This window comes from Urocampus carinirostris, chromosome 16 (genome assembly GCF_059441175.1).
Source record: "Urocampus carinirostris isolate Australia breed hairy pipefish chromosome 16, RoL_Ucar_1.0, whole genome shotgun sequence".
Classification (NCBI taxonomy): Eukaryota; Metazoa; Chordata; class Actinopteri; order Syngnathiformes; family Syngnathidae; genus Urocampus; species Urocampus carinirostris.
In genome coordinates, this window is record NC_142364.1 from 12430456 (window position 1) to 12444360 (window position 13905).

The window sequence follows — 13905 nt, forward strand, 5'->3', positions numbered from 1 at the left end:
TATTTTTTTCAAACCAAAGTAATTAATAAACGTTTCGGCAAGATTGCAATTAGAATGTAAGGGGTTTTCTGGAGTGTTTGAAAAAGTGGTGGGTGTATTGTGGAAAATGAAGATAGCCAATGAAAGACATGAGCAGAGATTTCTGATGGTGTGTATGAATCCTTTGACCTGCAGCATGAAATCAGCAATTAGTGCAGAAAAATAGGTCAAAAAGTGGGGAAAAACGGGCTTCAAAAGTGTGGGGAAACTGACCCAAAAAGTGCAGCAAAAGTGGCAAATAAAAGCGCAGTACTACAAGCCCAAAAAAGTGCGGAAAATGTCCAGTGTCTGATGAAAATAAATTGATGCAAATGTGCCAAAAAAGTGCTGCAAAAAAGTCCGAATAAGTGCCGTAAAATGGCCCAAAAAGTGCAGTAAAACGGGCCTAAAGGTGTGCCAAAACAGATCAATAAGTACGGGAAACGGACCAAAAATTATGAGAAAAGAGCCAAAAAAAAGAGTGTGAAAACAGCCCAAAAAGTGCAGGGAAACGGGCCCAAAAAGTGTGGTCAAAAGGTGCTGAAGAGTGCGCGAATATATCACAAAAAATATGGCAAGAAAGTGCATCAAAACAGGCCAAAAGGTGATAGGAAACGGGTCCAAAAGTGTGGGAATATAGCACAAAACATGTGAGAAAATGGCTGAAAGTTTTGCAAAATGGGAATAAAAGTAAAGAAATACGGCAGAAAAAATACAAAAAGTGTATTTATACATCCCAGTAGCCAGGGCATAGCAAGGGCATCACCCTAAGAACGAACCGGCGCTACAGTTTTATTCATAAGTTTGCTGTTCATTGATTTGACAATGAAATTACTTGTTTGGTCAAAAAGACACACATTGATGGTTTAAAAACAAAACTAAATGTATTCAAATTAGAAATAAAGCAGTCCATCAGGGGACTGAAGAGACTGGTGTAGTTTGGTCCATTGGTACTCCAATAATCTAAGAGAAGGGTGTCTTGGGTGACAAATCCTGTATTTTTCCTTTTTGACATTGTTTCTGTAGCTTGTGTTGGTATTCCAAAAACCTAGTGGCCTGAGTCCTTCTTTTTTGGGGTCGGGGGTATAGTAAGGGTGTGTTCATGCGTCCCAGTAGCAAGGGCATCACCCTAACACGGGACCGGACTAACTGTGGTGTGTTTCCGGCTTCAGTCCGGCGGACAGTAGTCGCTTGGGCTCTTCAGGCAACCTGAGCCGGAGCAGCTCGCAGCTCAGCGAGTTGGGCCAGGAGAGCACAGGAGGCTCGGAAATGGAAGAGTCCTTCCACTCCTACCACAGTACTGGATTCTATCCCGCCTCCAACGGCCTCAAGTCTCTTCCTCGGCTGAGTTCGGATGTCGAAAGGAGATCTCCCAATGACAGAGCGCCCAAACTTCAAAGGTACGCTTTCAAATTAAAAAAAACCTAAATGCTCCATTTGTCTATTGGTGATATATACATTTCTTGTTCTGATTGATTGTCATAGGTTTCACGACGAAGGCACCCTGTTACCCTTTTCTCCCTCCAGAGTTCGATGGTTGAAGGCCATCAATAAAGTCCGGGTTCAACTACGTGAGGTATGGAGGCTTTTTTTTATTCTTGTAATTACATAGAAAGTTACAAATGTAACTACCTTCTAATGAGTCCTGAACGAGACTCAGGATTGGGTTGGGTTACTTTAACTGGATTACTTACAATTACTTACTCCAATACCAAATATGCTAATAAAAGACAAAAGAAACTAAATATGAATCAAATGATGACTCACAACACGTGGTAAGCTTTCTCTCCTGGCTTTGATCTCTTTGATCTCCGGCAAAACTAACATCAAATGCGACAGAAACAAAATGAAAATAAATCCAAACAGCTTGCCAACATGATTTTTGCCGTTCCATGTATTCCGTTACTCCCCAAGCCTGCACAAAATGTAGTCATTTTATTCATATTTAGTTTCTTTTGTCTTGTATTAGCATATTTGGTATTGGAGTAATCCAAAAGTAATGGAAAGTATTCAAGTTAAAGTAACTTTACCCAACCCTGTGAACGACTGACCTTTGCGTATGCGCAGTTTGAGAAATGCATACCAAATTAGTCAATTGTGACCCCTGTGTAGCCCTGGAAAATGTAAAAATTCTAGTTTCTCCTCAGATGTCTTTCTTACACATTATTGTTGCGTGATCACAAGAATTCCAAGTGACGAGATGCTCTGGCGGTTGTTCGTGACTCGTAAAACTGTATTTACATTTGTAACTTTGGTTCAACTTCATCCCTTATGACCGCCAGAGGCAGCTTTTAAAACCCTGAATAACGAATACCAGCGTAGTCATAAGAAATCCCAAAAACAAACCTAGTTGAGGAGCCTCGACCAGACCAAATCACTGTAGAATCTGGTAAAAGTGACAGGCGACGCCTTCTTCAGGGCGGCCAAGAAATGGGAACAGACCTGGTCAAAAGGCAACACGTATTTTGTATGTTTAAGGTTTGTATGAGTATGCTTAAGGATTGTATTTGTAATTTGTATTGTTTTGTACTAAAAATTAAACGTTTAATAAAATAATATGGTCTATAAATTTGAGTTTAACTTACTTTTGGAGGGTGAGCTTCAAGAGTTAGGCGACTTCCTCCTCTGTGGTAGAAAGTGGCCGAAAAAAGCGATCTAACCATTTTCTCAACCCTATCAAGCTTTCTTATTCCACTTTTATTTCAAAAGAAACACCTCTTCTTTTTACTTTACATGAACCATAATGAATGGATGCATGAGATATTAAACAATGAAAATGTCAAAGTTCTTAGCGCGCTGGAGATACAGTATAGTATATTTAGACACGGACTAGGAAGAGGAAGCTGGATTTCTTCTTCTGGGTGGATGCTGGGTGAGCTATCACAGTGCCACACACCGGTAGTGGCGGATAGAAGAACTACAGTAATGTCTTGTACTCGGAAAAAGGTGCACACAATACAAAATCTAACTTACATTAATGTCTGGATATTTTTCGACATCTTGAAAAAAATGTGTCTTCCGTTTTGTGTAAGCCGAATGATCGTAAGTAGGGGACCGTCTATATTAAAAAAATATATTTTTGGAAGCTTTGATTTTGGTGTGAAAGCTGTACAAATGAGAGAATACAAAACATTTGAAGGATAAACAAAGTAGGAATACAATATGCCCTTCTACTGTGTTCTTTTTTTTAAATTATGAACATTTTCATAGGAAAACAAACCAAGTAAATGTATTAAAAAAAACTGAATACAATCTTTAAAAAAAAAAAAGTATATATAGAACATTATATGACTTGAATAATATTCTCTCTAAGACACACTTTTGATGTATTTTCAATCTTGTAATTCAAAGTACATTATTCTGTCTGAAACTACAATATTGTACTACTAATCTGCTGATGATTTTTTAATACTGTATCATTTGAATACAAGTTTAAAAAAAACACTGGCCAAGTCCAAGAATAACACAGCAGAAAATGTCTTTTTTGACTAGTACTCTGTTCATAAGCATTCTGTTATTTTCTTGTTTTTTAATTCAAAAGCAATCAAAATTTTTTCTAAAACCAGATTGAGTCTAAGAATGGACTCAAATTATCCTTTGCTCGATTTCACAATCGGAGGAGTGAGGAAGTCGGGAGAGGTTGCAAAGGGGGTCAGGGGCTGCTCATTTTTGCAACGCTATCGCCTAAAGAGCTTTCCTCTCGCTACTCTGACTCGGAACAACCAATCGATCGGTTGCATCGGTTCCATGGATTGACGCCACCCATTGAGCTTCTAATTCTTTTCCTCTCCAAAGACAAGGTAAGATTTTTGTTTTCAAGCAAGTTTCAACTAAATTGTTTATTTTTATCAAAATGAAATTAATTCCAATGAAAGTGAGTTTATGAATTGTAATTCTGTATTGCTGAAAATGGACTTTTGCGCTGACCATTTTGGTATCTAAAACTGAAGATAGCGACTGCAACAGCTGCAATCGTTGGCAGAGTTCAAGCGTTTACTAATTGCCATCTTTCCAAATGTAGCAATTAGCCCCATCCAAGCAGCTGCATGCTAGCATGCTAACCCGATCGCGAGAAGCTAAGCATAGCTTTCCTTGTGTTTTTCTCAAGAAAGGTATCGGGATTCAGTCGATTGTTCTCCGACGAATCGTGGAGATTGTTGATGATCAACGACATAGCTCGGAGAATCCGACCAAAAGTCTTAGGTTCCGGTCCTAAAATTTGGAAGTACCCAGGTTGAGACAGTCCGAAGTACCGTCGTTGGCAAATGTTAGGTGTAATTGGTGGTCTTAAACTTGCTGCCCACAGGTTTATAGTTTAGAACACGAGACTTAATATGAAATGGAAATTATTGTGGATTTATTTACTGGCCGCCAACCAGTTCAGGGTGTCCCCTGCCCACTGACTAAAGATGGCTCGAATGGGCTCCAGCACCCCTGCGACCCTACTGAGGATAAGCAGTGTAGATAATAGATGGATGGATTGATCTAATATCTTATTTTGTCTAGAAAAAAAAGATACCTGAAAAGAGTAGAGTGCTATACACAAGGTTTTATTGTGGAAAACCCTATTTGGCCCAAGCTTAAACAGACCCTAGTTCCGGGATGCCCCAAGTCAATTGGGGGTTGAGATTCCTACCTTAGATATTTCCCCCAAGCAAGTTATATCAATAATTTTGTGACAATGAGTTACTACGTTGTAAATAAAACAATATTCTTTTGTTGGCAGGCATACAAGATGATCGCTTCAACTTCTATTCAGCAAAGCGGAGTCTTTCGTTCTCACAAATGGAATTAACCAATCAAGAGTGTTACTTCGAGATGTTCCCCAAGGGACACCTCGAGAAATCCAATGAGCAAAACCCAGCACAGGCTCCCTACAGAGTCCATTCTTTTCCACATGATCCAGAGTCCGGTATATTTGGTCCGGAGGAGGCTATTCAAGAAAAACATCAAAGAGACCCGGATTCTAACAATGTAGTGGATCACATCCTTAAGGAGCTCAAAGGGATCAACAAAATCCAAGAAGAAATCTCGGACCTGAGACAGTATCTTACGTCGGTGCGAGGCTCGGTGGATGAAGTCTCCTGTTGCGTGGATGCGGTACTAAGTGAAATCGGGGAGCTCTACTCCGGAACTCCTCCCAAATCTAGTCCAGTTTCTCAAAACCGCAGGAGTAGGCGAGGAAGTCTGGGCAGGCAGAATGCCGTCATCTCACCGGAAAAGCGAGGCAGGGCTCAGTTACCTGATTGTACAAAGCCCAGAAGCTTTTCTGGAAAATTTTGCAATATTTCCAAGCAATCGTCCATCAATAAGGCGTTTCAAAGCTCAAAAGATCTAGGACTCTGTTCTGGACAACCAGAGTTTGTCGGTCTTCATCTGAACCAGGACTACCAGAGGAACCCGTCTAAATTGGAGCTTGTGTGTCTTGATCCAAACCTGGACTACCAAAACAACCACCCTAAACCAGAGTTTGTGAGTTTTCATCTAGACAAGGACTACCAGAGGAACCAGCCAAAATCAAACCTGGTGGCTCTTCATCCAAACCAAGACTATCAAAGGAACCAGCATGTGTCGGATCCGGGACCGCTTTATCTGGAGAATGAGGACTGGCCTTTAGATGATCAAAACTATGCAGTTTGTGGAGAGGCAGCTTGGAGCGAGGGAGAAATTTCCTGCACAAACAGTGAGGACTACAATCATTGGGGTTACTGTTGTCATTCTTCTCATGCAAGTTCTGAACACCTGGATTTGCTTTTCGGCCCTCATTGCAACTCTCCGCCATCTTCTAGGAGCAAGGATTTAGAAGGTCTTAATTCTGTCAAGAATTCCTTCTTGCAAAGTTCTGCCCTGGTGGACGTCTGTCCAAGCGCAGAAGGTCCTTACTCCCCCACGCTGTTGACAGACTGTGAGGCTAGCTATGTGGAACCTCATTCACTGTCCTCTGACACTCTAGAACTGGGATCGCTGGAGAATGTAGATCAGGACTGGACCGCCCGAAACATGTCCAGGGAAGACAGAGGAGAACCACCCTCAGAAGGCCCCTTAGGTGTTTCTGCCAGAGTCCCTTTTGATATCACAACTTTTAGTAAGGCAGTGCTGATTTTCCGGTCGTCTTTGAAGGGGGCTTTGAAAGGTTTTGATGGGTGCAAAGCTGATGATCCAGAAGATACTTGCCCGGTAGTAGCTCCGGCCCTCGTTATGGATAAACCAATAGGTATTACTACCAATTTAGGAGGTGGAGAGTCCAGCGACTGCACGGAATCTGGAGAAACAATTAAGAAACTGTCAAGTTTAGCTGAAGTGGACCAAGAGGCTGAACAGTCTGCATCAACCAAAGTGAACAAAAGTGATACAGAGATTGAAAATAATTTAGAAATGGACAAAAACTCCCTTCAACCGGACTTTGTACCAGCTGAGCAGGCTCCATCGGATGCATTATCCAGTCCAGGAGTCAAGACTCGGACTGAAATCGGCATGGATGAGGATTTGGAGAAACGTATGGACGCTAATCACAAAGCCCGCATCGCTAACTTCCAGCGAATCCTTCGAGAGAAAAAACAAACTCATCAGAGGTTGTCCCACTCAACTCAAGGATCTCAAGGATCTCAAAGTTCTCAAGGATTAAGATCTCAGGAGAAGTCCATTAAAGGTGAAGCTTCGGGATCAGAGTTAAGGGAACGTACTCAATTCTAACCACTTTTTCCCAACTTTTTTCGCAGAGGCCTCAGAAGAAGAAAATCAGGTTACCAAAAAAATCAAAGGATTGTTTTGTTTGTTTTCCCCATATTTTGCTTTCCGACTTTTCACATTGTCTTTGATTTTTTTTTTTTAACTATTCGATTTGTGTTTGTTCAAATGTTTCAAGCGATGATTCAGTTTTTCATTAAACTTTTTCATTGTACCGCTGTTGTGTTTTTGCCTATTGCATGTCCTTGTATTTGATTTTTGATATTCAACCAAATTTTATGACTTATCTGAGGAACTGATTCAATATTTTAATGCTTTAATTTCTATGTTGTATTCCAGCAGGTTCAACACGAAGAATCGAACGTGAAGCAGGCCTGGGCAAAACCAGGGTGAGTCCATTACTGTTTTGGTCACATATTTTTTGCCGGAATTTTTGGGGGAAAACATTTAACTGTTGGTAAGTTTATATAGTTAAGTTAACACTCAGGTTAAGAAGAAAAGAGTCAACTTTGAGCTTGCAAGGAGAACAGGAGAGGACTGTATAAAACCCTCAATATGCAAAAATCCCTACCTGTTCTAAAAGTCCTCCCAAGATGTATAATATCCATCTCGAAGGACCGATTGTTGGGTTTATAGTTCAGTAGACACTCCAAATAAGGATAGAACTCCTCAATAAGTTTTTATCTTGCAAAGACGGGAGGTCTGTAAAAAAACACCTCCCATGCAAAAATCCCAGCCTGTTCTATGGTCCTCTCCTAGATAGATAGATAGATAGATAGATAGATAGATACTTTGTTCATCCCCGAAGGGAAATTCACATTTCCAGCAGCATCCCCGAGCTGAGAACAATCGAGAACAATCGAAAATAACACGGGAGCTGCTGGAGTGGCTGCCATTCGTGACGGCGCCGGAAGAAAAGATTCAATTTGAATCATGTACAAACAAACAATTGAATCATGTACAAACAAACAAACAAACAAAATATTCATGTTTCAATAAGTGGAGTGTTAATAAAATGGGGGGAAAATAATTTCTGATACTGATATAACCAGGTAAAACTAATTTTAAGTTACCTCTCCAAATGAATGTTGTGCCATCTCACCTTTCCCACTCTCTCATCTCACCTTTCCCACTCTCTCTCCTCTCACCTTTCCCACTCTCTCTCCTGCTGCTCGCTCCTGAAACTAATACTTACCTCTTTGTGTATTGTGCAGTCCCTTCTCAAGTTTCTAGACTACCATCCCCTGATCTAAAACTTGAAGGTATAGGTCGATTATGGCCTTCAAAAAAGCTTAAACCTGTTACATACCTTTACTAGTTGGGAGTCACCCAGTCGAGATCCCACAAAGACCACACCATTATCCAAGTAGGTCAAACATTCAGCAATTGATGTCTCTCCTAATAACTCCACATGCAAGTCTTTGAGTGCAACTGTTCCATCCATCAGCTCCTCTTTCTCCAGCTAAGTCCCTTATATTGAATCTCTTAGGTTACCAAAAGTAGATCCGCCATAAACGTTGTGGAAATAAAAAATCAGCAACATGGTTGGCCCAAAAAAACAACAAAAAGACCAAAAAAATTACAAAAAACCCTCTAAGAACACTTAAATATGACTAAAAAAATTACAAAATAAAATGATCAAAGGTCGACCAGAAACTGACTGAAACATGACTTTAAAACGACAAATAATTGACAAAAAATGGACCTCAAAACGACCTTAAATTGACTGAAAAAACAACAACAAAAAATGTCCAAAAACATGCAAAACATGACAAAAACAACCAACAATAATGATAATGAAAAAAAAATTGAATCAAAAACAAATAAAAATTGACCGGACAATGACAGAAAAAGGACAAAAAAAGTACAAAAATAAAGGAATCCTATGCAAGTTCCTTTTCAGGTGTTCCATAGCAAAGACAAAACATTTTCTATTGAGTAATTAAATGACCTTTTTTTTGGTTGTTGGGCTTTTGTTCTGAGAACAGCGAGGAACCAGGACTGTATGGTATCGACAGCATGCCGGACCTCCGTAAAAAGAAACCGCTAGCGCTGGTTAGCGATGTGGTGAGTACAGTTTGTGCAAATCGTATGCAATATCAGACATCAGTCTTTTTGTTTTTGGGACTGTGTTGGATTTTGGCAGGCGACACCTACAGCCTTCAACTTTTGCTTTTAGTGGGTTTTCTAGGGGGGGTTAGCATTATACTGTTACCATCTGAAAGCAGGCCGCTAATTGTTTTTTCCCTCCTCTCTTAAACCTTTGCCCTCGACTCTCAAACTCATTCTCTCAGGCTATGGTAAGTTGGTAAAGTCCAGTTTCAAGTTGGATAAACAAAACACTCTTTGCCTTAGAACTAACTTTTTTCTCTTCAATGGCAATTTGATTAAGATTAGTCTTTAACAAGATTTGCTGATGCATGCGTTTTACACAGATAATTCTACTAACCAAGCACGCAAAGGCAAATTGAAACAAAAAGCGACAATGCTCACTGATATCATGTTGGATAACTTTTAAAATGAAAAGAGAGGGATCAATTTCACCTTCTGAAATGTCATCGGTTGGAGTCTTGAATCCCCAACATCTGCTCTAGATCTCCAATTACTTACAACATGGAGTGATCAGAACTTGGATAAATGAAGCTCCCCGGGGCCAGGTGGATACATTACGGTACCAGGGGATCAGAACCTTGTAAATATGAAGATCCTGGGGCCAAACTGAATCCCTGTTACCCTGAGGGGGTCAGAACCTTACATATGTAGGTTCCTGGGACAGATCTTTAGAAGGGTCAGAACCTTGACAATGAGGAGATCCCTGGGGCCAAACTGAGACAATATGATGCCAAGGAGTCTGAACTTTGACACGTAGAAGTCCTTGAGGCCAAGCAGAGACGGTATTTTACCAAGGGGTCAGATTCCTGAAAAGTTGGAGGTACATGAGGCCAAACTGAGATTGCAAGAACCTGATGAGTAAGAACTTGGACATATGGCGATCCTTGTGGCCAAGCTGAGAAGAAATGGTGCCGTGCCAAGGGGTTAGAAACGGTATGACCCTGAGGGGTAAGAACATTGACATATAGGTCCCTGGAACACAGCTGAGACTTTAGACCCTTGGTTCCCCTTATCTTTGGTTTCATGGGCCACCACCCTGACGCCAGACTACAAGTTTGAGAGTTGGGTTGATATCAAGACTTGAGTCATATCTAAATTGAAGTTCTGACAGTATTATGTAGTCTGTACGGCCCTTTGTGACCTCTTGTGATCAAGGGCTTTACAAATAAACTGGACTTGATTTGACAGTGATCATTGTGCTAATGTTTGCCGACGTGCTCATGAGCTCTTTTTAAAAGATATGAAGAGAACTAACACTCTTGCGGCTGTTTGTTTTCTATATCCAACTGTTTTATAATCTCCTTTGCTAGTTCCTTAAAACCAATCCCCTTCTTTTGGACCTGTGGGTACCCTAATCACAAAGCAACCCTTTGAAACTTTCCTCCACACTCAGTTTGATTTTGGGTTGTTAATGAATTCCTTGATGACAATAATTGTTCTCCAGTCCCTGGTCCAAGCTCGCAAGGCGGGTATCGCCTCCGCAATGGCGGCACGATCGTCCATCAAGGACGAGGAACTGGTGAGGCCGCCTTAACCGTGTCCGAGGTCACAGAATACTCTCGTTTGCTCAACGGTTTTATGTTCTTGCCCACAAACAGAAAAGCCATGTGTACAGGAAGACCTTGCAAGCGCTCATTTATCCCATTTCCTGCACCACGCCTCATCATTTCGAGGTGTGGACCGCCACCACGCCCACCTACTGCTACGAGTGCGAGGGACTACTGTGGGGGATCGCCCGGCAGGGAGTCCGCTGCTCCGAATGCGGCGTAAAGTGCCACGAAAAGTGTCACGAACTCCTAAACGCCGACTGCCTGCAACGTGAGTCCCTGCGCTCCTTGATGCTCTGTATGGATCTTGACTTTTTACTTTGGTGCAGGCGCTGCCGAGAAAAGCTCTAAGCACGGCGCGGAAGACCGGACCCAGAACATCATCATGGCCATGAGGGACCGGATGAAGATCCGGGAGAGGAACAAACCGGAGATCTTCGAACTAATCCGGGAAGTATTCAACATCAGCAAGAGCATCCATTCACAGCAGATGAAGGCCATCAAGCAGAGCGTCCTGGACGGGACCTCCAAGTGGTCCGCCAAGGTCACTATCACAGGTAGGTCCCTCCATGCAAGTCAAGTTCTTAAAAAAAGTTCTAAAAGAACATCCCGAGCAATAATTGTGGTGCTATTCTAGTGGTTTGCGCCCAAGGCCTTCAGGCCAAGGACAAAACGGGATCCAGCGACCCGTACGTCACCGTCCAGGTGGGCAAGACCAAAAAGAGAACCAAGACCATCTACGGAAACCTTAATCCGGTTTGGGAGGAGAAGTTTCACTTGTAAGTTGCAGGATTTTCCATCCTTTTCAATGTTTGTTGATGTTAATTCAGGATGCTTTTTAGTATTAGTCGACATGGATTTTGTATCCTTTTTTTTTTTTACTCGTGAGTCACGGGAATAGAAACCTTTTCAGTATTCGTTAATGTCATTTCGTCAACATTTTCAGAATTTGTTGATGTAAATTCAAGACAATTTTCTGTATTCTTTGATATCAATTGAGGGACATTTTCAGGATTGGTCGATGTTAAATCCCGAACCTTTTCAGTATTAGTCAATGTTAATTTGGAGATGTTTTTTCCAAGTGAGACACTGTAATTTGAGTTTTTTGTTAATTGGGGAACCTTTTCAGTAGTCGTTGATGTTAATTCTGGAAACTTTTCTGTATTTACTGATGTTAATTCTGGATATTTTTCAGTAGTCGTTGATGTTAATTCTGTAAACTATTCAGTATTTACTGATGTTAATTCAGAAACCTATTTAGTATTAGTTAAAATTCATTCAAGAACCTATTCAAGTGTTCTTTGAGGTTAATTCAGGAGCCTTTTCAGTATTTGTTAAAATTCGTTCAGGATTCTATTCAGTGTTGTTTGACGTTAATTTGGGAACCTATTCAATATTTACTGATGTTAATTCTGGAACCTATTCTGTTTTCTTTGACCTTAATTTGGGAGCCTTTTCAGTATTTACTGATGTTAATTTGGGAACATTCTCAGTATTCTTTGACATTAATTCGCAAACCTTTTCAGTATTTGTTAACATTCATTCGGTAACCTATTTTGTATTCTTTCACCTTAATTTGAAAACCTTTTCAGTATTTACTGATGTTATTTCTGGAAACTTTTCAGTAGTCGTTGATTTTAATTCTGGAAACTTTTCTGTATTTACTGATGTTATTTCTGGAAACTTTTCAGTAGTCGTTGATGTTAATTCTGGAAACTTTTCAGTATTTACTGATGTTAATTCTGGAAACTTTTCTGTATTTACTGATGTTAATTCAGAAACCTACTCATTATTTGTTCATAATTCATTCAGGATTCTATTCAGTGTTCTTTGCCGTTAATTTGGGAACCTTTTCAACATTTACTGATGTTAATTATGGAACCTATTCTGTTTTCTTTCACCTTAATTTCAGAACCTTTTCAGTATTTACTGATGTTAATCGGGAAACCTTTTCGGTAATTGTTAGCATTCATTCGGTAACTTATTTATTATTCTTTGACCTTAATTTGGGAATCTTTTCAGTATTTACTGATGTTAATCGGGGAACCTTATCGGTATTCATTGACGTTAATTTGGGAGCATTCTCAATATTCCTTGACGTTAATTCGCAAACCTTTTCAGTATTTGTAAACAATAATTCGGGAACCTATTTAGTATTCTTTGACGCTAATTTGGGAACCTTATCAATATTTACTGATGTTAATCCGGGAACCTTTTCAGTATTTACTGATTTTAATACGGGAACCTTTTCGGTATTCATTGTCGTTAATTTTTTTGCCTTTTCGGTATTAGTGGACGTTAATTTGGGAACATTCTCAGTATTCCTTGATGTTAATTCGCAAACCTTTTCAGTATTTGTAAACATTAATTCGGGAACCTATTTAGTACTCTTTGACGTTAATTTGGGAACCTTTTCAATATTTACTGATGTTAATCCGGGAACCTTTTCTGTATTCATTGACGTTAATTCTTGAGCCTTTTCAGTATTAGTAGAAGTTAAATTGGGAACATTCTCAGTATTCTTTGACGTTAATTAGCAAACTTTTTCAGTATTTGTTGACGTTAATATTAATTCTGGGAACTTTTCAGTATTGTTTGAAATTAATTTGGAGCATTTCAGTATTAATTGATGTTAATTCTGAAACAGTTTAAATATAAGTCAACATAATTTTTTTATCCTTTTCAGTATTCGTTGACGTTTTATTGGGAACATTTTCAGTATTTGTTGATGTTCATTCTTTATTCTTTTCCGTGTTAGTTGAGCTTAAGTCGGGGAAATTTTCAGTGTTTTTAGAGGTTAATTCCAGAACACTTAGTATTCTTTGACATTGATTCTGGACCCTTTTCACTATTTCTTGACTTTAACTCCAGAACCTTTACAGTATTGGTTGGTGTTAAATCTGGAACCCTTGGGATTTTTTTTTTCTTTAGTCTCAATAATATGAACCTTTTCAGTATTTCTTAATGTTAAATCTGTATTATTATTTTTAGCGAATGCCACAATTCGTCGGACCGAATCAAAGTGCGAGTTTGGGACGAAGACGACGATATCAAGTCCAGAGTCAAGCAGAGACTCAAGAGGGAATCGGACGACTTTCTTGGCCAGAGTATCATCGAAGTCCGGACGCTGAGCGGAGAAATGGACGTCTGGTACAATCTAGGTCAGATTTTAGCTCTCGTTTTGTCTTTTGAAAAGCAGTCCCCAGAAGTCTTACAGAATCGGGCAAAGCTTTTGATTGGCGGGTTGCATCGGGTCATAAAGAAATTGTAAAGGGGCGGGGCCAGGAGGAAAAAAAAAAATGATCGATGATTGATTCAGTGTCTGCAATCATAAATATATAAATTACCGATTTTACTCAATAAAAATTGTTGCGGACTTTTACATGTTATATTTCATTTGTAATTTGACGAATGAAATTAAAGTGCATTCATATATTTTGTCCCTTTTTTTAAAGCAATAATTTGATCACATGTATTGAAAAATGTAAACAAAAAATTAGGACAAGCTCAATAGTTTTTGAGGCGTGAAATCCTATTGTTG

At 39.8% G+C, this 13905-nt stretch overlaps 1 protein-coding gene across 1 annotated transcript in view; it reads left to right on the forward strand.

Annotated features, from left to right (window-relative positions):
• LOC148350297 (uncharacterized) overlaps nucleotides 1-13905 on the forward strand; it is a 93817-nt gene that overhangs the window by 47443 nt on the left and 32469 nt on the right. Inside the window, exons 10-18 of the mRNA XM_088320115.1 lie at nucleotides 1191-1418; nucleotides 1504-1594; nucleotides 7045-7094; nucleotides 8694-8772; nucleotides 10262-10336; nucleotides 10416-10635; nucleotides 10694-10921; nucleotides 11002-11143; nucleotides 13356-13525. Of these exons, the coding sequence (XP_088176241.1) occupies nucleotides 1191-1418; nucleotides 1504-1594; nucleotides 7045-7094; nucleotides 8694-8772; nucleotides 10262-10336; nucleotides 10416-10635; nucleotides 10694-10921; nucleotides 11002-11143; nucleotides 13356-13525 (1283 nt within the window). The remainder of the gene's footprint in view (nucleotides 1-1190; nucleotides 1419-1503; nucleotides 1595-7044; nucleotides 7095-8693; nucleotides 8773-10261; nucleotides 10337-10415; nucleotides 10636-10693; nucleotides 10922-11001; nucleotides 11144-13355; nucleotides 13526-13905) is intronic.